Source organism: Zingiber officinale, chromosome 10B (genome assembly GCF_018446385.1).
Source record: "Zingiber officinale cultivar Zhangliang chromosome 10B, Zo_v1.1, whole genome shotgun sequence".
Taxonomy (NCBI): Eukaryota; Viridiplantae; Streptophyta; class Magnoliopsida; order Zingiberales; family Zingiberaceae; genus Zingiber; species Zingiber officinale.
The window spans coordinates 24,994,493-25,020,371 of NC_056005.1; the positions used below are offsets into that span (position 1 = coordinate 24,994,493).

Sequence of the window (25,879 nt, forward strand, 5' to 3'; positions counted from 1 at the left end):
TCCCAATTGATCGTCCGATCGATTGGGAGCCTCCAATCGATCGGGCGATCGATTGGAGTGCTGGAAAACCACGGGACATAGTGAATCGATCGGGGAATCGATTCAAGCGAGTTCCAGAGAGCATAGAGATGCTCTGGATCGATCAACCGATCGATCCAAAGCCTCCCCAATCGATTGGAAGCAGATCCGACCATTGGCGTTGGATAAAGCCGTTATGAGTGTTTTCTTCAGCAGTTCTTCATGCGAATCTTCACCGATCACACAGTGATTTCTCCATAGAACTCACTGCCAGATCTTGAAGCTTCTTGGAGCAAGGTGTTCTTGCATTTCCAAGGTCAAGAGGCATTCCAAACAAGAAGGGGAAAGAAAGCTAGGGTTTTATGTTGTAAAATCTTGTAAAATTTACTTGTATTTGCTTCTTCTTTTCTTTTTGTGTGTGAGTCTTGTACAGGCTTCTCCGCCTTCGGTAGTTACCGTAAAGAAGTGTTTTCATAGTGGAGAGTGTGTGTCGTGTGTGGATCTTTGGATTAGTCACCTCTTCTTGAGGTGGATACCAAGTAAATCCTTTGTGTTTCTTGTATTTTTCGCTGCATATCATCACCAAGAAACAAGCGACGACAAGACGACGAGCGCACGACGAGCTATTCCCCCCCCCCCCCCCCTCTAGCATATTTCAACCCTAACAAATGATATCAGAGTGAGGTCGCTTTTCACCGGAATCATCGCTGGAAGGGGCAACAAAACTAGAGGGTGAAGAAGTTAAAGCAAATTCAAAAGTCGAAGACTTCATCAAAAGGCTCAACTTCAAATGGAATTCTGAGATAGACTCGAGTTCGACACGAGGGTGCCTCCATCATTCACTATGACGAGCTTCGATTCTTGGAAATCAAGAATAAAAAATTTCTTGATGATGGAGATAGAGCAATGGTTTGCTCTAATAAAAGGCTTCGAAGCTCCAACAAATTCAAAAGGAAGAATTCTCAAGAGGAGCAAGTGGAACCAAGAACAATTTCCAAGATGTGAGGCCAATGATAAAGTGACCAAGCTATTGGTCAATCTATTGCCGAGCAACATCTTGGAGCAAATTGGAGAATTTAAAGATGCCAAAGAGCTATGGAACAAATTGGTCAAGCTTCGTGAAGAACGCTCCGCTATACCAAATAAAGATGAATTCAAAGAGGGTAACACATTGGAGCAAGACCAAGAGGAAGATGTCTCCGAGGTTGAGAGGTGCCCAACACCGGAGGAAGAAGAAGAAAGTCCATCCTCAATAGAGCACGAAGATAAAGGCAAAGGAGTGTACTCCTTATTTCATGTGCATGAGGTTTCGGAAGTTGAGAGATGCTCAACATTCGATGATGAAGAGGAAGAAGTCTCCACCTGTAGGATTGAGGGGGAGCGTGGACCATCATTGCCGGATCAAGACGAAACCTCTACATCCGGATCAAAAGGAGAAAGTGTCATCCTACACATGAAGGTATAATTATTTCAATTAAAAATAAAAATCATATTATTTGCTTTGAGTGTAGGGAACATGGCTATTATAAGAGCAAGTGCTCAAAATTAGCCAACAAGAAAGGTCAAGTGGCACCTAAGGGCAAGGAGAAGCCCAAAGAGATTGTCCCCACAACAAAGAAGAGCAAGGAGCACATTGTGTGTTTCTTGTGTCAACAAAAAGGACATTATCGAAGTCAATGTCCAAAGGGGAAGAATACGGTCAAAGTCAAGGGAGGAAGCACAAGTCAAGGGGGAGCTTCCAAGGTAAAACCCAAGGTATCATTTATTGAGCTCATCCCCTTGAATTATGGTAAAAAGCATGCTAATTCTAATTTATTTCATTTTAATGCTATTTACCATAAAAACAGAAAGCATGATAGCATTGAAGAAAAACATGTAGTTATTCATGCTAAAACTACCACACCTAAGGTTAAGAAGGTAGATAAAAATTTAGGCAAAAACTCTAGGGATTTTAGTTATAAGCCTAAAAAAAAAAAAATGCTCAAAAACACAATGAAAACCCAAAATCTAGGGATTTATAGAAAGAAAATCAAGTCTTGAGGTCAAGACTTGATAAAATGGAAAAACCCCTAAAAAGAATGAAAAATATCCTAAAAGGGCAAAATGAGCATAAACTAGGTCTAGGAAAGCAACAAGGGTCATCCAATGGTCATAGGGGTTTGAGATACAAACCTAAAATCAAGAAGGCACAACCTTCTTACCATAGGGTTCCATATAGTTATGGAACCAAGTCTTGGTCTAATGGTCAAGTCAAAAATACTAGGGAAGTTATCCCTAAGAGTATAACGACAAATATGACTAAGACTACAAAGAAATCTAATAAAGTCACTAAGAAGGTCATAAGGGAAGAAATCCCTAGAGTTGACCTAGAAAAGGTGACCAAGGCTTCTAAGAAGCCTAACAAGGTCACTAGGAAGGTATCTAGGGAAGTTATCCCTAGTGAGTACCTAGAGCATCCAAGGAGCACCAATAGGTTTTGGGTTCCTATGAGCATTTTCTCTACCCCTTAGATGGGTTAGAGAATGTCAACTCAAATTGGGAAGATAGTTAACCCAACCTTGATGAAGTTGACACTCGGAGAGCATTTTCAAGGTTATTATTAACTTTTGAAAATGAAGTAGATTTTCATTTACTCTTTAAAAGAGTAAAATGTGCCATAATTTGAAAATATTGATTTTATTTTAAATTGACACAAATTGGAAAAATATAAAAAATACCAAGTTGAGATTTTGGTATTTTCTTAGGGATTTAAAGATAAATCTAAGCCTTAATTTTAAGTTATTACTTCTTGAAAGAGTAAAGTGTGTCAAACATTGAGGAGTATACTTAATTTTAATTGACACAATTTAATCATGGCTTAAAGAAATGCCAATTTGGATTTTGGCATTTTCATGAGTAGATAAGGGGCAATCTAGGTTAATTTTAGGTTTAGCTAAGGATTTAAGGACACTTAGATAGATAATCTAGGTATGTTATTTCGGCTAAACTACCATGCTTTATTTGCCCATCACATGTCATGACATCATTTTTGCACTCATGCTTTATTATGAAAAACACAAAAATATCATGTCATGTCATACATACATCATGTAGTTATAACAACTTTTCTTTTGAAAAATCATTTAATTCTGATGTATGTCATAACACATCATGCATCACTTTTAATTCCATGTAATTAAGGACTAATGACATTTATTAACAAGTAGCATCGTTGGCGGATGTTCAAAATTCTTAAAATGCCTAGATCAAAATTCATGATCCCTAGTTTAAGGCAAAACCAAACTTTACATCTCACAAAAACTTATAAGGCGACTTATATGTGTTTTATCGCACATTAGATACAAGTGAGATGTTAGGATGATAAACAAAACTCAAGATGTTGATTTAGTGCATCTAGTTGAGTTGTAGGTTTATCAAAACACATAGTTATGTGTTTTCCAATCATTGGAAAAGCTAATGTACAAGTCATGTGCATTGAGCCCAAAGAACATGGTTGGATATTGGTTTTGAAACTGATTTCAAATACACTTTGGAAAACCTTGGTGAAGACTATCTTTTGATAGTAATCATCATTGAAAAGTTAGACATAAACTTGAAGAAAATACTAAAGTTTTTACAAGTTTTCAAGTTTGTGTCAATCGTTGAAAATATGAAGTATTTTCATAGAAAACTATTTTTCCTTGAGAGTGTATACCCTAAGTAATGTCTACACGAATTTTCACGATTTTTAGAATTTTGTAGAATTTTTGGAAAGTTTCTGAAGTTTGCTGAAATCAATTTTCAGAAATGTCAGGCATTCAATCGATCGGGCGATCGATTGAAGTGCCTCAATCGATCAGGCGATCGATTGAGAAGGTGTTTTACGCGAACAGAAACGCAGTGGATCGATTCACCGATCGATCCACACCATATGAATCGATCCATTGATTGACATAGTGGTTTTGGCTGGGAAAGCTTGTTTTCAGCTGTTTAAACCCTTTTTCATCCATGTAACCATTCCTAACTTCTCAAAATACATTTGTTTACATTTAGGTGGAGTTTTCATGATGAAAACAAGATTGGATTGGCTAAGAAAGACTAAGTAGAAGTTTAGGTTGAGGTTTGATTTCATTATTGAATTTTTTAATCTCAAAACTTCTAAATTTGGGGTTTCCTAAAGATTTAGGGATTCCAAGTCATTGTTGGTGCAATGACAGAAGTTACATGCATGTCTTTAGGAAGAGTTACTCTTTAAGGACATGAAATTTATTTTCTGACACGATTGAAGGTGGTTAAACTTTCGTTTAAAAAGACAATTGCTCAAGGTTGAGCATTGAAAAACAAGAGAGAGTGGATATCTTCATTGAGGGGTTTGGATGCTCTAGGATGAGCATCATAACGTGGACTACTGCTCCAGGGTGAGCAGTTAATACAGTGAAGGGTATGGGACCTTCATTGTTGGATTGAATAACGCTCAAGGGTGAGTGTCGAAGATAATGAAGGGTATGAGACTTTCATTATAAGTGTTGTGAACAACAGTGAGTAACTGTTCATGGGGAGAGTTCTTTTTTATGTGTGCCAATAGGGGGAGAATGTAGGGTTTAAGTTAGGCCTTTATTACCTAAAGAGGGAGTTTGCCCTCTAGGAAAGGGGGAGAATGAAGGAAACCCCCATTCATGCCTTGGTATGAAAGAAGTTGAGGCTATGAGATTAGCCTAACTTAAAGGTATTGTCAAACATCAAAAAGGGGAGATTGTTGGTGCAATATTCCCTAGGTCAAGGTTGACCTGATTGACTAACCTTAAGAAGGCTCAACCTTGAGTCTTGATGTTTGGGGTTCGATATTTGACAATACATTGACAATACGTGAAGAATGCAGGTGCAATCGTTCATTTGGGCAGATCGTTGATACAATTCTCCTTTGGTCAAGGTTGACCAGTTAGTTAAAGAAGAGTCAAGTAGGTCAAGACTAACTAGATACTTGACTGAGAAGTCCTGGTGAGTGAAGCTAGGCAGGTGGAAAATCCTGGTGAGTGAAGCCAGGTGAAAGACCTAGTGAGTGAAGCTAGGCAGAGGAGAAGTCCTGGTGAGTGAAGCCAGGTGAAAAGACCTAGTGAGTGAAGCTAGGCAGTATGAAAACCCTAGTGAATGAAGCTAGGTGAAAGTCCTGGTGAGTGAAGTCAGACAGATGAGAAGTCGTAGTGAGTGAAACTAGGCAGATGGGAAGTCTTAGTGAGTGAAGCTAGGTAAAAGGGAAGACCTGGTGAGTGAAGCCAGACACGTGGAAATCCAGGTGGGTCAAGGTTGACCGGGCACCTAGTATTGAGAGGTCCAGGTAGGTTAAAGGGTTGATCAGATACTTGGCACGAGGAGAAAAGTCTTTTCATTCTCTCCATAATGGCAAAAGAAATTTTAATTTGTCCGGTTTCAATCATTATTGTAGAATAGTCGTTAATCCCAAAGGTAATATTGTGGATGAACAACGATCTATTTTGTCTCTCGACTTTTTGAAAATTCAAACATTACTTGATAATTGGATGAGAGCTAAAAATAGAATCTAAGGAATGTAATTTTCAGATAATGAAGTAAAAGATTTTAATACTTAAAGAATGAACACTACGAGAATAGGAAATGAAACTGTGAAATAACGTCACTTCATAAAATAAAAGAGTAAAAAGTAAACGAACTACGTAAACTTTGATTCCTCTAAAGAAATACGTAGTCAATTTAAATAAATATAAATCCTTCTTTACATTGTTAAAAAATAAATTCATAATTTTAATTTTTTAATATAATAATTTTGAAATAGAATCTTAAATTGACGATTTCAAATGATGAGCTAATAATTTCAAACTACGAATCATAATCATCTTGATACTTAAATTACAAACCGACGTATTTACCCTTGAATGCCTCGGTTTCACCTAAACCAAGTCTAATGAGTGTCTTCTTTTCATTCGAAAACGGATCAACGGCAGTAGATGCGGGACGTAGTCCACAAAACACCGCGTAGCTGCAACCTTTACTCTGCCAGAACATTATCCACAACTCTTCGTCCCCGTTCGAGACCCACCTTCTGAAAGAAAACGGGAGATCGATGGCGGACGATTGCCCCGCCGGCTCAGCTTCTGGCGCTGGAGGTGTCCCTGTGGTGGAGATTAAGAACCTCCGCTTCACGTATCCTGGAATCGACGGCCACCCGCCTCCGGGATCCGCACCCCTGATCGACGAATTCTCACTATCGCTTGCAGCTGGCGAACGGTGCCTTCTTGTGGGATCCAATGGAGCCGGTAGGTGATTTGTTTCCTTCGTGTGCGATTTGAGTTGACTGCGAGCCCATGCTGAAAGTGGGAGGTTCTGATCTCGTCTTGGTGGATGTGGATTTGAATTTAGGAAAGACTACGATACTGAAGATATTGGGTGGGAAGCACATGGTGGAGCCTGAGATGGTTCAGATCTTCGGGAGGTCGGCCTTCCATGACACCGCTCTCACCTCTTCTGGCGATCTTTCTTACTTGGGTGGAGAGGTAAGGCATGAGACTCTTCTGATAGCTGGGGATTCGGGTTTAGATTTTGAGATAATTGGAAAATGGTGACAGAAAATTTGAAGTTCTAACAGATTTTGAAGAAAAAAAATTTGCATGCTTAACAAACAGATTCGCTATTATTGTTGTAACAAGTATAGCCTCCGGAAATCTTGATGAAATTTTAGTTGGATGTTGATGGTATTTGATCATTTTGACATCAGATTCCATTTTGACACCATATTGCATCTCTAATGATCGAAACATTGTAATACTTTCATAGTTTCATTATTACAATTAGTCAAATTGTTAAATTAGTTTTTTGAACTTCTAATAAATTATGTTTACACTTGACATGATGAGTCTTCAAAAATGTCATTTATGCCAAACTGTGCTGAGGAAGAGGTACGAGTGTGCTGATTTTGGATAATTTACAACTTTTAATGATGTGCTTTCATCACAAAATGTCATATATGCCAAACTGTGCAGGGAATAGTTACAAGTTCTGATTTTTAATGATGCGCTTCCACATGCTTTTTAGACCTTGAAAGAAGGAAATGGATGGATTCCTTTTATTTGGGTCACTATAATAGATGGGATTTTTTTTTTTTGAGAAGAAAAAACTGCTAGAGGAGAAAGAGCCTCTAGGGACAAAAGACATGGGGTTGAAGAGAAAATCAAAAAGGAATCATGTGTGTGTTTAATTTCCGGTGGACTAAAGTATTTCATCGATATTTTCTTCTATTAAACTTGATCTTATTTTAGATGTTCCGATATACCATATTCTCATATAATATGCTAATATTTATAATACATTAGGAATCAATGGAACTATTTCAGTAATATTCTACTATCTCAACTCCCAAGTTGTTAGAGTGTGCTAGAAGCCTACAACAGTTAGAATTGAAAGTATGCACATAGAGGATTTATTTATTAAAATCTTGATTCTCCAAGTTGTATTTAGCAATTATCCATTAAATTTCTAATATTGTCTATTGGTACTTCTCTTATTGTTGTATAAACATCTTTCTGTAACTAGTTGAATTGCATATGAGTTCACATTTATGAGAAAACTAGTTTGTTTAACCAAGATATTTGAAAAGGTTATTATTATAAAAGCAATTTATCTTGATTGTGCATGCTATATTTGCGTCACACAGCTATTACCTTCGTGCTGTGATAGTTTGAACACATTGCAATTAGTATCAGATTAAGTTGTTACCATGACTTACAGATGGGAAAAAATTTTCTTTTTTCACTCTTTAGTTATAGAAAAAAAAACAATGTTGTAACTATTCCAACTAATTTAGTGCACTTATGGATGACAATGGGTCGAGTTCGGGTCGGATTCCATATCCTTCCTCCTCATACCCATCGGATATTGGATATTCATCTCTATTCCCATACCCATTAAAGAATCGGATATTTTCTATACTAATAATTTTTCTTCTTTCTATCCAACTATCATCATTCAACAAAAATATATTAGAATTAACATCATATTAAAAAAATTATATAATTAAAAAATAGATTAAACATCTATATAGCCTATTCCTAACATCAAAATAGTTAGTGGGGTTTGGGAAAAGAATATATATATATATATATAAAATTTAATCAGGTATTCGAATTGGATATCAGATATTAGTAATATCCTCCTCCATTCGAGTCAAATATCAGAACCTCCATCGGGTTCGGAGGAAATTGTCATCCCTAAACTGTACCTAGGAAGAAAACATAATCCTGCAAATCTCTACTCAGAAAAGGCCTCTATTTTTTAGGAATGTTTGATGGCCAAAAGCCTTTTGATTGAAACCATGTATTGCCTCAATGTATGCATCACAATATACAATCCACATTACATAGACTAAATGGGTTAACTGATAAGTTGGAGATAATGGAAGAAAGTAATTATTTCAATGTCTTGTTATAATCTTTTGATTTCTTTTCTATCCTAGCCTTGACTTCGCACCATTTATTTAGTTTTTAATGGTGAACAACTAGCATATCGGATGAATGTTTGACATTGGAGTTTAGAATTGTCATTAAAATGTATACATACTCGTCAGTAACATGTGGGGGCAAATTCTGTCGTATGTTGACTGAACAGCTTGCATTTAAAGAATTTAATTAATTATGTAAGATTGGGTTGTCATTGCTAGAATTGTCTAATTTTGTAATGTGATTTATGGTCAATCTCAAATTATGCAATGTGGTGTAAAGTTTGATTTCCTAAAAGTTGAACTATTTCATCACGAGTATTGTTTTTTTTTGACATTCATCATTTTCATGTTGACTTTCACTGTATTGTTTCTGTATTTGATCCTTCTTGTGATGCAGAAGGTGATAACGCTCACCTTAGCGTCCCTCCACTACCCACTCTAAGGCCTTGTGGAAGGAAGATAAATCATGGTACTGAGCGGCCTCTTAGGTGGGAGAAACTTATTCCCTAAGGGAATGAACCCCAAGGGATTCAAACTTTTCTCTACCACCTAAGTACCAACTTAGCTGCACTCGTGGATGCTGTATTTGACCCTTCTTGATTTGAGTTTGAGTTGCATATACAATCGCATAATTTTTTTCCCGGCCAGTTATAAATAGCACATGTAACATGGCCATTAATTCCTTAAATAGTAGTTACATATTTTGAACTATAAAACAATAGAACAGTATCAAGATATTGTTAGTGCAATCATCTTTCAAAGTTTTGACGTTTGAGAATATATCTAAGTCTGGTCAGTTTGACAAGGGTTGATCCAAATCGGACACGATATTTGATGTGAGTAAAGTCTAGTCAAGTCAAAGTTGACAGATAACTAGTAAAGAGAAGTCTAGTCAGAACCAGATGACTAGAAAGGTCCTAACTAGAGGTTAGACAGTGAAAAGTCTACCAAGTTGCTAGTCATAATCGGAGGTTAGGTAAGAGAAAGTCCTAACTAGAGATTAGGAGGATGAGAAGTCTACCGAGTGACTTGTCCTAACTGAAGGTTAGGCAAGAGAAAATCCTAATTGGAGGTTAGACGGGTGAGAAGAATACCGAGTGACTAGTCCTAACTGACGGATAAACAGGTGAGAAGTCTCCTACTAGTCATAAGGTTAGGCAAGGGAAAATCCTAATTGAAGGTTAGGTGGCCGACTAAAGGGGGGTGAATAGCCCTGCAAAATAAACCAAACATTCCTCGAACTTTTGTAGCTTCATTAAACTAACACTTGCATAAACAAAATAAAAGACTGAAAAAGAGGTAAACTAAGAGTAGAGGCACGAAGGGGTTACTTGGTTACAACCGAGGAGGTTGTTAATCCAAGTAAGTTGAAAGCTCAGTAAATAGTCTCCTTCAGATAGAGAACCCTTTTACAACGTTGATGGCTCACAAATAAATAGTAGAATAAACTAAAAGCGTTTACAAGTATTGCTATGAACTATTGGGACCAAGGTTGTATTTATAGCCTTGATCGGGGCGCCTAGAAGGGTTCCAGGCGCCTGAGAGGGGATAAACTTTTATCCCCATCGCAACGGAACGTGCCACGTCACGTTCCGGATAATTTTCTGTTCTGGGCGCCCCGGACTAGCTCGGGGCGCCCCGGATCGAAAAATTAGCTTTTGTTGATTTTTTGGTCTCGGTCTTCCACTCCGTTTCCGCTCGCCTTGGTCCGGGTCTTCCGCTCCGGCTCCGCTCACATTGGTCTGGGTCTTCCGCTCCAGCTTCGCTCGCTTGGGTAATCTCGACCATCCGGAATAGGGCTCATCCGAACTCAACTTCCGGCCTTCTCAAGCAATCTTTCGCTCCGGCTTCTCGTCCCTCAGAAATGTCGCGCGCCTCCTCATCTGCCCGTGTACTCTTCCGCAACACTTCGTTTTTCAGACGCACCTAGTGCATCGGCTCTCTTTCGTGTCGTCCTTCTCGTTAGCTGCGTCTTTCACTCGACTTCCTATGTTCCTAAGTTCCTGCACAGTTAGACACAGGGGTTAAATACCAACAGGATCTAACCTGATTTGGTTGATCACATCAAAACTACCTCGGGGTACTTACAATCTCCCTCTTTTCTATGTGAGCAAACCCAAGTTAAGTTAGGGTAACCCATATACAAATAACAGTTATAATTTTTGCAAGTAAAATTTTTTTTTGCATTAATTACCCTCCCCCTAGACTTAATCTTTACTACTCCCCCTTTTGTTCACATTAAAAATGGGGTACTTTTAAAATGACTTTGGAAAAACTAACTTTAAAGTTTAAGGGAAAAACAAAAAAAATATAAAAGTTTAAGTTTTAAAAACTTTGATTTAAAAGGCCTCCTTTAATTGTTGAATTTTAAGCAGAATAAAAAGTTTACATTTTGATAATTAGTTCATAAAAATTTTCTAACAGGAAAAAAAATTTAACAGATTGTTTAAATCAAAATTTCACAAAAAGTCAAATTGTAGGCAAAAATAAAAAGTTTGCATTTTAATAATTAGTTCATAAAAATTTTCTAATGAAAAAATTCAACAGATTGCTTAGATTAAAGTTTCAAAAAAAAATAACTTAAACAAATTTTACTAATTAGACCTAAATAAATTTTTCTAAGAAAAATTTAAAGCATTAATTAAATACTTCATAGTAAGTCAATTAAATATTTATTTCAATAATTGACTTCCAGACTCTGGCGAGGCACTAGGCCTTCTTGGTTATTGGAACAATAACCACTTTCTAGACAAAGCTTTTTAAAGAAATTAAACATTTAATTTTGTTTCTGAAGCCCTAAGTCCAGAAAAACAACCTAATATGATTTTGGAACCCAGTACAAATTCCTACCTACTGAATTTACTAAGAATTTGGGAGGTACGTAACTTATGGGGACTTTTCTAATTTGTCCCTGGTATTTTCTAATGTACCAGTTTAGCGTACTATACTTTGGTTTTTGAAAGTTATTCAGTTTCAAACATACATGATCATTTTTCAAACTTTCGATTTGTATTTTCAATTTATAGTTTTTTAATTTTAAACCATTAAATAAATCTAAGGGGCATGTATTGGCTAATTGTCTTTCAAGTCTATATTTTTTTTTTCTAATTTTACTAAATCCTTAGAAGGAATCTTAATAAATTGAAACGACTTTTCAGGAGATAAGGCACGTACCTGACTTACCTCATATTCTGATGCTCCCCCTTCATTGTAGCTTTTCTCTGATGATCCTCCCCCTTCATTGATGCTCATCTATGAGCTGCTTTTGTCTTCGTTTTGATGGTCTGCCATTAGGGATAGTCCGATGTAGGCTTTGATTTCGGATTCGGACAACGTGTCGTCCCATGTAGCCTTTAGATTATGCTTGGGCATGACTGACTTCTTGTTCTTTTCTTTGTCCTTGTTCTTCAATTTTGGGCAGTTATCTTTTGACATGCTCTTCTTCATTATAGTGGTAGCATCTTACTTTCCTTTTTCTTTTTGTACCCTGCACTTGATTAAATTTTTTAGTTTTAAATAATTTTTAAATTTTCTTACCATGAGTAACGTTTCGTCGTCGTCAAGTGATGTTTCTGAATCTGGTTCGTCCATTTTTGCTTTTAAGACAAACCCGCACATCTTGACTTTTGAATTTCAAAGGTTGAAAAAAGTTCTTCTAAAGTGCTTACCTCTAAATCCTTAGAGATGAAATACGCATATACTAAGGTCGACCATTCCAGAGTTTTAGAAAATGTGTTAAGCGCGTACCATAGCGAATCTCAATTGGTTACCTTTTCTCCGAGATTCGTGAATCCGGAGATGAGCTCCTTGATTCTTAAGTGGAGGTGTGCGATGGTTTCACCTTCTTCTAATCGGAGGTTGCTGATCTGGTTCCGAAGCGGGTCCCGTTTCGTTAGTTTTGCCTCCGAGGTCCCTTGATGTAGTTCCAGGAATTTCTCCTAAAGCTCCTTGGCTAACTCGTAGGTTCTGATACGGTTGACTTCTTAAGGTGGTAAAACACTAAGCAGATGAAACTCTACTTTGTTGTTTACCACGAAGTCGGCTTGCTTCTTCGTCCACTGATATTCTTCTTTATCTTTCGGGGCTGCAAAACTATATTTCATAATTATTAATAATTCAAAATCTGTTTTGAAAAATACCTCCGTTTTTTTCTTCCAGCTCAGGGAATTCCTCCTCGAATTTCGGTGGGTAGATGCTTGGTCCGACCATCTTATGTGCTTCGTTTGGAGGTTAGTTTTTTCGAAGCGAACCTGCTCTGATACCAATTGTACAACTCTTGGCGGTCGGCCAGAGGAGGGGTGAATAGCCCTACAAAATAAAACGAACCTTTCTCGAACTTTTGCAGCTTCATTAAACTAACACTTGCATAAATAAAATAAAAGACTGAAAAAGAAGTAAACTAAGAGTAGAGGCATGAAGGAGTTACTTGGTTATAACTAACGAAGTTGTTAATTAAAGGAAGTTGAAAGTTCAGTAAACAGTCTCCTTCAGGCGGAGAAGCTTCTTACAGCGTTGATGGCTTACAAATAAATAGTAGAACAAATCTAAAAGTGTTTACAAGTGTTGCACTGAACCATTGGGACCAGAGCTGTATTTATAGCCCTGGTCGGGGCGCCTGGAAGGGTTCTAGACGTTTGGGAGGGGATAAACTTTTATCCCCGTCACAACGAAATGCGCCACGTCGCGTTTTGAATAATTTTCTACTCCGGGCGCCACGGACCAGCTCGGGGCACCCTGGACCGAAAAATCAGCTTTTGTTGATTTTTCGATTCTGGTCTTCCGCTCTCATTGGTCTGGGTCTTCCGTTCTGGCTCCGCTTGCATTGGTCCGGGTCTTCCACTCTGGCTCTACTCGCGCTTCTCATCCCTCGGAAACGCCACACGCCTCCTTCTCGTCTGCCGTGTACTCTTCGGCAGCACCTTGTCCCTCAGACGCACCGAGTCCGTCGGCTCTCTTCCGTGCTGTCCTTCTCGCTAGTTGCGTCTTTCGTTCCACTTCCTCTGCTCCTAAGTTCATGCACACTTAAACACAGGGGTTAAATACCAATAGGAGCTAACCTGATTTGGTTGATCACATCAAAACCACCTTAGGGTACTTACAACTAGTTCTAACTAGAGATTAGGTAACGGTAAGTCCAAGCGGGTCTGGAGGACTGGAGGCTTAGCAAAAGGAAATCCTATGAGAGTAAACCCTAGGTGGTGAAATCCTGAGTAAACCCTAGGTGGTAAAGTCTTGGAGGAGTGACTCCAAGAAAAAGATAAGCCTAGGTCAGGTAGACTTACCGGATTAAGGTTTAGGTTGCTTGTTTGTTGTTATATGCTTGCATTGACTTTAGTTGGATATCACAATTCCTTTTTTAAAATGGGTACAGGCATGTTGACATTATCCTAGTTAGGATTACTTGTTATAATAAATTTTAGTTTGGTCAATAGATTGAAAAGTTTCATATTTGTTTTGATTTGGTCTGAAGGATGCCATGGGTTCGGCCTTTTATTCAACTGATAAATATCTCAAAGTTACATGCACACATTACTGCTCTAGGCATTGCCTTCAATGATTGAGCACACAATCCCTCTAGAGAATTTAAAAGTTCTGCTTTGAATTCCCCAATTCCTAAAGCATCCTTGTCATGATAAATGGTGCAATAATTTGCCTCTTTGTTGCTGTAGATGAATTTTATTTCCCGATCTCTCGTTCTTAACACATGTATCTTCTCCTGAACTCCCTTGAATGTTGTTGACCATTTTAATGATGTTATGATGGTTTCTCTACAATCCAATTCAACCTCCACCTTCCTGAAGCCCAAGACCCTTTCTAGTACTCGTCAATTCTGCCTCCTAGGAAAATGTGGGATCTATCACCTAGTCTGTTTGTTGCTTCCGTGTCTGTGTGTACATGTTCATTGTCCTTCTCCATTCAACTCCTCCCTATCCCAGGCTTAGTATTACCCATTCAAGTCAGTGTGGTTTCTTTGATTCTTTGTCAAGATTCGCTTGGTTTCCCCAAAACCATAATTTCCAAACTTCTATAGTGAACATCAAGCTCCATTCACTACCTTGATCCAGGTTTGTCAATCCAGATCCGTAAGCAGGTTTCAGTATAGAATATTGAAAATGATCTCTCAGTATAGAATATCAACAAAAGTCTGGAATTGATGCCTTACCATGTTGTAAATTTCATATTTCTTTGTGCAAAATACTTTGAAATATTGAACGTATTTGATGGAAGACTTATGGAAGTTCATTTTATTGCTTGTTGATACAGTGGAGGAGAGAAGTTGCTTTTGCTGGTTTTGAGGTGTCGATTCAAATGGATATTTCTGCTGAGAAGATGATAAATGGTGTATCTGGCATTGAGCCCAATAGAAGAGATGAACTGATTAAAGTATGCATTAGTCCATTCATGTGAGGGTGCCTCACTACTGATTGTCTTTGAACATACAATCTCACCTGATAGTATTGCACTAAAATTGTCATGAAAGAGAGGCTTGAAGATTATCTATATAGTTATAATTCTTTATTCGGACAAGATGACTTTATATGGCTATATGCAGGTTTTAGACATTGATTTATCATGGAGAATGCACAAAGCATCTGATGGTCAAAGGAGACGCGTTCAAATTTGCATGGGTCTTCTTAAACCATTTAAGGTTAAGCAATAGCCACCTGTGATACTCAGTTATATCGATCAATAAGTATCATGTTACAACCTAGACTATTACAGTTTGGTTCCTTTTTATAGGTTCTTCTTCTTGATGAAATAACAGTTGACTTAGATGTCCTTGCAAGAGCCGACCTTTTAAGATATCTCAAGAAGGAATGTGAAGAACGAGGTGCCACCATTATATATGCAACACACATTTTTGATGGTCTAGAGGACTGGCCGACACATGTTGTAAGTTTGCAGCACAGATCTAGCTTTTTCAATATTTTATTTGGATTTTTCCGCTCATATTGATAGGAGCTAATGCCATTGGCAGGTATATGTGGCTCATGGAAAATTGCAATTAGCACTTCCTTTGGAGAAAGTCAAGCAGATGAGTAATTTATCATTAATGGTAAGTTAATGTTTGGACGTTAACTGAGATGAAAGTAATCATGGTTTTTATGGAAACACGAGGCATTCAGTGGCCCTCTTTGATTCTTGATTACCTTAGATATTCCATCCTGCTTCTCAGTTGGAGCTGCCTGTTTTATCAGTTTATTATATTTTATATTGGCATCTTATTAGGAATAACAAAGGAGGCTATCCTCTACTTAGATGAACAATTACACTTGCAAAAAAAAAGTTGTCCATTTGAAGGAACAGCATAATTCTCTAGCTACCACAGCATAATTTTGACTTTCTGATTGAACTTTTTGTATTTGATTATTTTTAGCGAACAGTGGAGAGTTGGTTGAGGAAGGAAAGGGATGAAGACAGGAGGAGAAGAAAGGAGCGAAAGGAAAGTGGGCTTCCAGAATTTGAAAAACCAGTCAAGGGGTCGAGAGTAACAGGTGATCCTGCCCGGATTGCGATCCAAGTGATGAACAACGGCTGGGCTGCTGGAAGACTTAATTCAACTGTCGCGGGGGAGGAGAATTTCTTTTTGAGTTCCAACAGGGTCCTTAGACAATAACTACAGCTTTGCTATGTTCTGTTCGTGCGTGATCAATTTATAATTTTCATGAAAATAAAAGGAATTGTTTTTATGCCAATGATATCTATTGAAGCACTAATGAAGTTCAGATTTACAATTTCAGTCAGTTGGAACTCAATAAATTAAGCCTTTTATTCTACTCTGTGGAATGCTTATATACTATGTCTTAGTTTTCAAGGAATGCATTTACTGAATAGGTAGAAATGAGCTAGATACGGGACCTGACAAGCCAGACGAGACTGGTGGGCTAAGCAACCGGAAGAGTTAACAGTAATTATTTATTTCAATAACTTAACTTGTTAAGAAAATAAATAGATCTCTATATTCTAAATAATCTTGACAGTGGATAAAAGCATGGGCTTCTAATAGTGAACTGTTCCACAAACATGGAGCTCTTTGTAACTCTCAGTGAACTCTAACGTTGTTGACAAAACTAGGATTACAAAGAAATAACACTCTTTTCTCAGCTGCAAGCAAGTCTTGCAAACGTTAGATAGCCTGTGTGCCCCCTGGATTCTTGGCATGGTCTGGCTGTAACCGTAGTAGCTGTTCTCTCCCCCTGGCTATCATCGACATCATGGGGCGTGCAATGTCTTTTCTTGCGCATAGGACCAACAGGGCTCTCATGGTCAGCCTCTGATGTTGTCATTCTTTCCTCTCGGATTTCATAAGTTCGAAGTAGAACCTCAAAGGTCCTTATATCTGTATAAAACATGTAGATCATTCGATAACAACAGAAATGAAATTGGAATTGGCAGAAAAAAAACAGAGTTGGAGCAAAAAAAAAATGTTGAATACAACTAAACAACCTGCACCTAGAATAAGTTGCTGCATGTCTCCAATTAGCCTAACGTTTGGATCTAATCAGAAAGATAGCAAAGGAAAGAAGAATAAACAAATGAAAAGTGATGGACACTAATAGGAAAGCATAATTCTTTTCAGATATGATGCATCATACATTTATGAAGAGTGTTTGCACTATTCTTTAAACAAAAAACACTATTCTTGAAGATATGAGGATACTCAAGTCATTTTTTGCTTTGTGATGGTAAAGCTCACTATATTACTTGTTTGGATTAGTTTTGGTAAACTACAACTGGAGAATTCAGATAATGATAGAAGGAATAAATGCGATGGCAGAAAAAGAACTATAGGCAGGAATTTTGATTGCAGAAAATAGCACGTGATAAATAGGCAACCTGTAAAACCTGATGTCAAAACCTCACACGAATGCTGCACTTGCTCGATGCATGGAGAAAATGAGCACAATACTCCATCTTGCTTCAACATTTTCCGAACAGATGGCAACGCTAACCAAGGTTGGGGAAGGTCCAAAAATACTGAATCTGCAGCTCCACAGAATTCCTCAGGAAATCCTTCCCCTTGAATGTCACGAACTGAGACGGTAACCAAGCTGCTCAATCCGTTCCTTTCAAAGTCTTCCCTGAGGAAAAAGAGCAGAATTATTAAGTCATATAGTTCATTGGGATGCTGAGAAAATATATTGAATACATAAGAGTTGGAAAATATTAGCATCATTAAACATGAAAAACCATTTTTTATATAGCAAACAAATCTTCAACAGAATGAAATAAAAGACCATTTTTTCATTAAAAGCACTTTACATTTTCATATCTATAGAGTTTCATTCAACCCCACATTATCTCTATAGAATTGCTTTGAAATGCTTCCTATATAAGAAAAGTATGGAACATTAAACCCCACATTACCCATTGTTATCCATACTTGATCACTCTAACAACTACACCTTGTCCCATGATTCACCACTTAGATTTTGGAGGCAATATTGTTAATGGATTTTAGATCCACATTTGGAACCATGGAGAGAACCAACATGGCAACTTCGTTCTCCCAACTATTCTTCTACATGTATCTGACCTATTCCCTCATCTCTCCTACTAGTGCGATCTCTTGAAGGGCAAATATATGCCCCCACGGACATAGCCGAGTTGGTATTTAGGTAGTAGATTGCGACATGAGAGCAAGGATCGAATCCCCTAGGAACAATCTTATGGAATAAAATCTCTCCTACCTAGAGAGGTCGATTTACTCCCTTCATCTCGCTGTGGAGCTGGCGGTGAGGGGCGCTTGGAGTGAGCAAGTCACCTTGAAGTGCAAGTATGCACAATGTGACAATTGACAATTACAGAAGAAAAAATTGACCCAATTGGAATGGAGTAAATAAATGGAGTAAGCTTTCTAAAATCTGAAAACATAAAACACAATAAGGTACTCCAGAAACATCCTTTTTATTGCAATAGTGACACTCCAGCGGCATCATTTGAAGGGCAAGTCCGAGGGCAAAGTGAAACATCTGCCCAATAAGCTTTAGCACTAAATCACGTGTACAACGCAATGTAAGATAGCTTACCTTGCCAAGGTGGCTCTTTGTGCGTGAAAGTCAAATGTGTAAACGTGACCAGAAGGCGCCACGGCTCTAGCAAGAGAGGTAGTCAGAGATCCACTTCCAGTGCCAGACTCGAGCACAAGGCAACCTGGCACAACCTCAAGGTAGGAGATGACAAAGCTGATGTCCGCAAGGTACAAAATCTGTGTCCTGTGGCTCAGAACTAAGGTCCATAGCTCGGGCGTGGGCGCCAGCAGATAGATGAATCCACCCTTGTTGCTCAACACTTTGGAGCCAAAAGGTTGCCCGATCCAGTCCGAAAGCTTGAACACCCCAAACCTGTTCTGGAAGTCCAACCCCTTCTGCACTTTCACGGCCTTTATCCTGTCATGCCTTTCGTACACGATAACCAAATCTCCGTCACAAATGCAGCGCTGCAAGGAGTTCCTCTTCGAAGGATCAAGGGACAACATGGCCACTACGGTGCAGAGGAGAGATTGAAAATTACGATTTTTGGCGCTCACTAGGTTTAGAAGAATAGCACTGATACTGCAATAACTGGATCAAACACAAAATGGATCAGAAATGAGGTAGGGAACGAGGAGGACGAAGGGGATGAATAGGGAGGAGAAGGCGGTTGGCCGCCGGATAAATTGGTTTCCGCAGGAGGAAGAGACGAACGAGATGAATGAAATATGCAGGAGGGAAAGATTGAGAGGAGCTCGCCGCACTCAGGCCTGCAGCACTCGCCGCACCTAGAGGATGCTTAGGAAGAGGAGATCTCGGCCTCACCAGCACTGTGGAGTGGAAGCGTTTGCTAGGATCGTGCAAAAATAAAACACAAAAAACAGGCGGCCGGCTGGAGCTAGGGTTTACTTACACAATCATAATATAATTATATTAGGTTTTTTTTAAAGATGTCCATAAAAAATTCAGCTGGTTACAACCGAGTAAATAATTTAAAAAAAAAAATCCAAATCACATATCATAATTTTAAAATTACCAAACACACTTCCTATTTTATCCTTATGTTAAAATCAATTCAACTAAAAAAATAAATCAGTTGAATCAATTTCATACTGTTTAAAAAATTCATCAATTAATTTCGATCAAAATTAATTGATGGACCTAGAGACCTCAGAATAATATGAAATAAATTTCTATATTTCGTCTAGTTCTCTTGATCGTAAAAATGCTATTAAATATCAATTTGACTCAATATATTGAAAGCAGTGATTTTTGAACATAAATTAGTTTTTCGGATACATTCGTATTAAAAAAATCACTACTTCTAGTATATTGCATCAAATTAATATTTGATAGTATTTTTACAATTAAGAGAACTAAACGAACACATAGAAACTGGTTTCATGTCATTTCAAGGTCTCTAGGTCCATCAGCCGATTTCAACCTAGAAGAACCTAAATAAAATCAATGTAGGTTCATTCAACCAAAATCGATTGATGGACTTAGAGAGCTTGGAATGAAGTGAAACCAGATCCTATGAGTTCTTCTAGTTCTTATGATTATATTGATTTTCTCAAATATCACTTTGACCCAATATATTGAGAGTAGTGATTTTTCAATACAAATTAATTTTTTAAATACATTCGTATTTAAAAAATCACTGCTCTTAATATATTTGGTCAAATTGATGTTTGATAATATTTTTACAATCAGGAGAACTAGACGAACACATAGGAACTAGTTTCATGTCATTTTGAGGTCTCTAAGCCCATCAGTTAGTTTCGACCAAAATCGGCTAATAGATATAGAGATCTCGAAATGATATGAAACCAGTTCATATGTGTTCGTCTAGTTTTTCTAATTATAAAACTGCTATCAAACATCAATTTGACTGAATATATTGAGAGCAATAATTTTTTAAATATGAATTAATTTTTTGAATACATTCGTATTTAAAAAAAAATCACTGCTCTCAATATATTTTGTCAAATTAATATTTGATAGTATTTTTACAATTAGGAGAATTAGACCAACACATAGGAACTGATTTCATATCATTTCGAGATCTCTAGAGGTGTAATCGAGCCGACCCGACCCGAATTCTTGGATGTTTGAGTTTGTCTCGTTTATAATCGAGCCGAGCTCGAGCTTTATTTAACGAAAATATTCATGGCTCACGAGCTTATTCGAGCTTTTATCGAGCCTAAACGAGCTTAATAAATATAAATTATAAATTTAAATATTCATTAAAAATTAAATTATATATTTTAAAAAAATTATAATATTCTTGTTAAAATTTATAATTTTATTCTAATCAATAAATTTAATATATTTGTTTATGTTTTTCATAAGTAGAATGTAAAATCTATTAATTCAATATCAAAATTATTATTTTTTATTTAAAAATTGATTCATGAGTTTAATGAACATGTTCACGAGCTAACGAACCGAATATTGTGGAGCTTGAGCTTGGTTTGTTTATCTTAACGAGCCTAATTAAACAAACTCAAACGAGCTTTTATCGAATCGAGCTTCGAATAGCTCACGGGCGGCTTGACTCATTTACACCCCTAGAGGTCTCTAGCTCCATTAGCCGGTTTTAGCTGAAACTGACTAATGAATTTTTTTTTCAAACACAAAGAAAGAAATCAATTCAACTGGAAAATTTTTCCAATCGAATTGATTTGAGGATGAGAGTAAAATGGGAAGTAGGTATGCAATTTGGTAATTTTAAAACTATGATACGTGATTTGAGTATTTTGAAAACTTATCTACTAGGTTTGGTAAAAATCTATAAAAAATTTTGTAGAGATTTTCTTTTATATATAATGAAGAAAGGAGTAGGTTTTTATATTTTTTTAATACATCATCACGTATAATATAATATATAAAGACATATAAATTAGTACCTCAAACTCATAAATTGGACTTGATAAGGGTGAGTTAGACCCATCGAATAGTGCAATACCCCAGCAGCAAGCTACTGTAATGGACTCTTGAACGAATACTATATTTGATCTTAGCCAAAAAGCCGAGAAAGGTGTGCTTTCTAACTGTCAGCCCTAGGTATTTATAGAAACTTCTCCGTTCACGGTGTTGTCAATTCTAAGACTATAGAGAATCATAATAGTGCATATTTTTTATATATATAAAAAAAGACATTAACTTAATTTTATTTTGGACTTCACAAAAATTAGTAAGTAAAAGATGCATATTCTTAATAAAATAGTAAGATAGAAAGATTAATGTAATCAATTGACATAAAAAAAGCTCAATTAGAGAGTGTCATTCTATTTTAATATTTTACTATTTAATTAAGAATCTTGATCTATAATAATTAATTTTGGTGAAGTACAAAATTAAATTATATTAATGTCTTTTTATCTTTTCATACTGAAAATAATTTTAAGGCTTATTAATAATTTTCTCTAATTATTTTTTATATAAAAATATGCACTGTCATGATTCTCTTTAGGCTCACATCTTAAGATTGACAATACTATGAGTGGAGAAATTTCTATAAATACCTTGAACTGACGGCATTATAAAGCATACTTTTCTTAGCCTTTTAGCTAAAATCAAGTGTAATATCTGTTTTTATCATTTTAATATCTGATATAAAAAATTAAATTAATTTTTTATGGGAAAGAGTCTATTATAGTAGTTTGGTTCGCATTATTACCTATTGGTGCAGGGTGCACTAGAATCAAACATGAATTTTGATATTGTCAAATGTTCAAGTTAAGTCTTGTTATGATCTAACAAGTTGACTATGTGTGCAGGCTGTTTACTCAATCGGAAAAAGTCCTAGTTGGAGGCTAGGCAAGAAAGACTTAGCATATCTGTTAGATAAAGCCCTAGAGTCAATCATTTAATGATTATTGTATGGACTCGTTGTATCATATTCTTATATATATAAAGGCATTTATTTATGGTTATTATGCTTACTTGTATTGGTGTCAAATAACTAAGTATAATAGCGTCCTTGAGTAGAAGGTTCTTACCTATATCAATCGATTGGTTGAATCGATAGTGAGATGATATAGGGAACACTACTCTTAATCATTCCTAGTCAAGTATTAACATTCAGGGACAATGTTAATGCGACGAGACTAGCATGTAGGTCAACTCGATAACTTGATCTCACAAGTCATGGATATGGAGATATCAAGTTGACACATGGGTATGCATTGGAGAATGTATACTGAATGACCCGCCATGAGAAAGTATCATGGATCGTTATATGAGTGTCATATACTTTCTCATGTGGCTATTAGTATGACTATTAGTCCTTGAACCTGAAGTCACCATGGTTCTCTACATAAGGAGTTACATACTTTGGCTTCATCAAACGTCACCCGTAACTGGGTGGACTATAAAAGCGATTACTGGATATGTAACAAATTATGCAGAGGGATGTGTTCCTCCTATATGACGGGAGAGACATCGATATTCTTGATAGAGTGAGACCACTAAGTGCATGACCATGCCCAAATGAGTCAATATGAGATGTTGAGCTCATTTGATTAAGTGAGTCTACTCGGGATTCAAGATTTACATTGATTAGAGGATGACACGGTCTATGTCTCACATTGATTAATCTAGATATCAAGGATAGAAGGACACTTGTCATATATTGTGAAAAGTGACAATTAGTAGTCACAAGGTGATGTTGGATCTCAACATTTTTATAACTTGGGTAGTAATGATGTGTTGCTAGATACCGCTCATTACTTATACTTCTAAATGAGTTTAGGAGCATTGCCAATGTTATAAGAACCTATAGGGTTACACACAAAGGGTAATTAGATGGAGATTAGGTTCATTTGATGAACCTAAAGGATTAGGTCCATGTGATGAACCAAATTGGATTAAGAGCAATCCAAATTAGGCTAATTGAGTTGGACTCAATTTGGTTCATGTGTTAGATGAGTCTAATTTGGACTTACACTCATTGAGTCAATTTAATTCAATGAATAGAGATTCATTAAATTAAAATTGACTTGAACCAATGGTTAGATTTGATCAACCATGGGAGAGAAGTGGTCAAGTTTGACTTGACTTGAGAGGAAGATGAAGGGTCAAGTTTGACTTGACCATTTGCCACCTCAATTGTGAGTTGGCATTAAGTGGACTAATAATGATGTGCCACATCATCAAGGCTAGCACATGTGTGTGCCACCTCGTGAGGGAGACCAAGAGTTGTGACTCTTGGTATCCCATGGAGATTTAAAAGGCTTTGAAGTGGCCGACCACTTAATGGTTGTGTGTGAGTTTCATTTCTTTTGTGTAACTCTCATCTTCTTCCTCAAGCTCTCTCTTCTCTCCCTCTCCTCCACCTTGGCCGAACCTTTCAAAGGTGCTAGCACACCTTTTGTTTGGTTTCTCCATCTCTTTCTTGTGTGGATACACATAGAGGAGTATCTACTTTGATACTCTCGAGATCCGGCGAACCTTGGACGAGCGGGATTAGCGAAGGGCATCGCATCAAGGGTAAAGCTCTTCTCCTTTGTAGATCTAGTTTAGATCTAGGCTAGAAACTCATACTCGAAGTTTTACGTAAATTTTATTTCTTCGCACGGATCCGGTGGCGGGGTTTCGGGGTTTCCGCAACGCAAAAAGCGGTTTTTGCAGCCCGAAAAACCCAGCTAAGACTGGGGTATTTCTAGAAAGAGACTTTGTTTCTAGAAAGACTAATGGGAGTACATTCGATCTTGAAGAAGTTCAAGATGTGGACAATAACACTAAAGCCTCGATGCAAGTTGAACTAGAACCACAAAGTGTTGTGGATAATGTTGTTCCACAAGGAGTTGAGGAACCACAACCAGTTCAAATAGACCTATCTCTTCGCAGATCTGATAGGGTACGTCGTCAGCCTGAGAGATACTCATTTCTCTTGTCTGACCATGATGACGTTGTGCTCATTGAGGATGAGCCTACCTCCTATCAGGAAGCTGTGATGAGACCAGATTCCGAGAAATGGCTAGAGGCCATGAGATCCAAGATGGAATCCATGTACACTAACCAAGTATGGACTTTGGTTGATCCACCTGAAGGGGTCAAATCCATTGGGTGTAAGTGGGTCTTTAAGAGAAAGACTGACATGAATGAACTTATTTATAAGGGTCGCTTGGTAGCTAAAGATTTCAAGCAAATTCATGGTATTGACTATAATGAAACCTTTTCTCCAGTAGCAATGTTTAAGTCCATTCGGATCATGCTTGCTATTGCAGCGTACCACGATTATGAGATCTGGCAGATGGATGTCAAAACCATGTTTCTGAATGGAAACCTGCTCGAGAATGTGTACATAATACAACCTGAGGGTTTTGTAGATCCACAACATACTGGCAGAGTATGCAAGCTGCGTAGGTCCATTTATGGACTAAAGCAAGTTTCTCGGAGATGGAATCTTCGATTCGATGATGCAATCAAACAGTTTGGTTTATCAAGAATGAAGATGAACCTTGTGTCTACAAAAAGGTTGTAGGGAACACAGTTGTCTTCCTTATATTGTATGTGGATGACATACTACTCATTGGGAAAGACATCCCTTTACTGCAGTTTGTCAAGACTTGGCTAGGGACTTGTTTCTCAATGAAGGACTTAGGTGAAGCATCCCGTATTCTAGACATACAGATCTATAGAGATAGATCTAAGAGATTACTTGGCCTAAGTCAGAGTACATACATTGACAAGGTACTACTACGGTTTGCCATGCAGAACTCCAAGAAGGGATTTCTGCAGATGTCACATGGTGTGAGTCTTTCGAAGACTCAAGGTCCCTCTTCTAGAGAGGAGAGAGACCGCATGGATTAGATCCCTTATGCTTCAGCCATAGATCTATCATGTACGCCATGCTATGTACTCGTCCTGATGTCTCATATGCTTTGAGTATGACGAGCAGATACGAGTCATATCCAGGTGAAAGTCACTGGATAGCAGTCAAGAATATTCTTAAGTACTTGAGAAAGACTAAAGAATATTTCTTAATATATGGAGGCGGTGATGAGCTAGCTGTAAAGGGTTACAGTGATGCTAGCTTCCAAACTGATCAGGATGATTATCGATCGCAGTCGGGGTTCGTGTTTTGCATAAATAGTGGTGTTGTGAGCTGGAAGAGTTCGAAGCAGGACACAGTTGCTTATTCTACAACAGAAGCCGAGTATATTGCTGCATCAGAAGCAACAAAGGAGGCAGTTTGGATCCGTAAGTTCATTACTGAACTTGGGGTGGTTCCTAGCATAGCTGATCCCAAAGAGCTCTATTGTGACAACAATAGAGCAATAGCACAGGCTAAGGAACCTCGCTCACACCAGCGGACCAAACACATACTACGGCGCTTCCATCTTATTTGAGAGATCATCGATACAGGAGATGTGAAGATTTGCAGAGTACCCACTGAGTCTAACATCGCAGATCCCTTGACCAAGGCTTCGGC

At 37.5% G+C, this 25,879-nt stretch overlaps 2 protein-coding genes and 1 pseudogene across 2 annotated transcripts; 2 read left to right on the forward strand and 1 right to left on the reverse strand.

Annotated features, from left to right (window-relative positions):
- The first annotated feature begins 6,001 nt into the window (after nt 1-6,001).
- Nucleotides 6,002-16,205, forward strand: LOC122029431 (ABC transporter I family member 20-like). Its single transcript, XM_042588414.1, has 7 exons — nt 6,002-6,287; nt 6,391-6,524; nt 14,729-14,848; nt 15,018-15,113; nt 15,206-15,358; nt 15,444-15,521; nt 15,843-16,205. Exons 1-7 carry the CDS (start codon nt 6,095-6,097, stop codon nt 16,080-16,082), a joined length of 1,014 nt encoding a protein of 337 aa, XP_042444348.1. The 5' UTR covers nt 6,002-6,094; the 3' UTR covers nt 16,083-16,205.
- A 175-nt stretch (nt 16,206-16,380) lies between these two features.
- Nucleotides 16,381-19,333, reverse strand: LOC122030289 (tRNA (adenine(58)-N(1))-methyltransferase catalytic subunit TRMT61A-like). The gene is made up of 3 exons (XM_042589469.1): nt 18,496-19,333; nt 17,303-17,547; nt 16,381-16,805 (listed from the first exon to the last, which is right to left on the reverse strand). The coding sequence occupies exons 1-3, from the start codon at nt 18,942-18,944 to the stop codon at nt 16,567-16,569; spliced, it is 933 nt and encodes a 310-aa protein (XP_042445403.1). The 5' UTR covers nt 18,945-19,333; the 3' UTR covers nt 16,381-16,566.
- A 2,656-nt stretch (nt 19,334-21,989) lies between these two features.
- Nucleotides 21,990-22,144, forward strand: LOC122030740 (annotated as a pseudogene).
- The last annotated feature ends 3,735 nt before the right edge of the window (nt 22,145-25,879 follow it).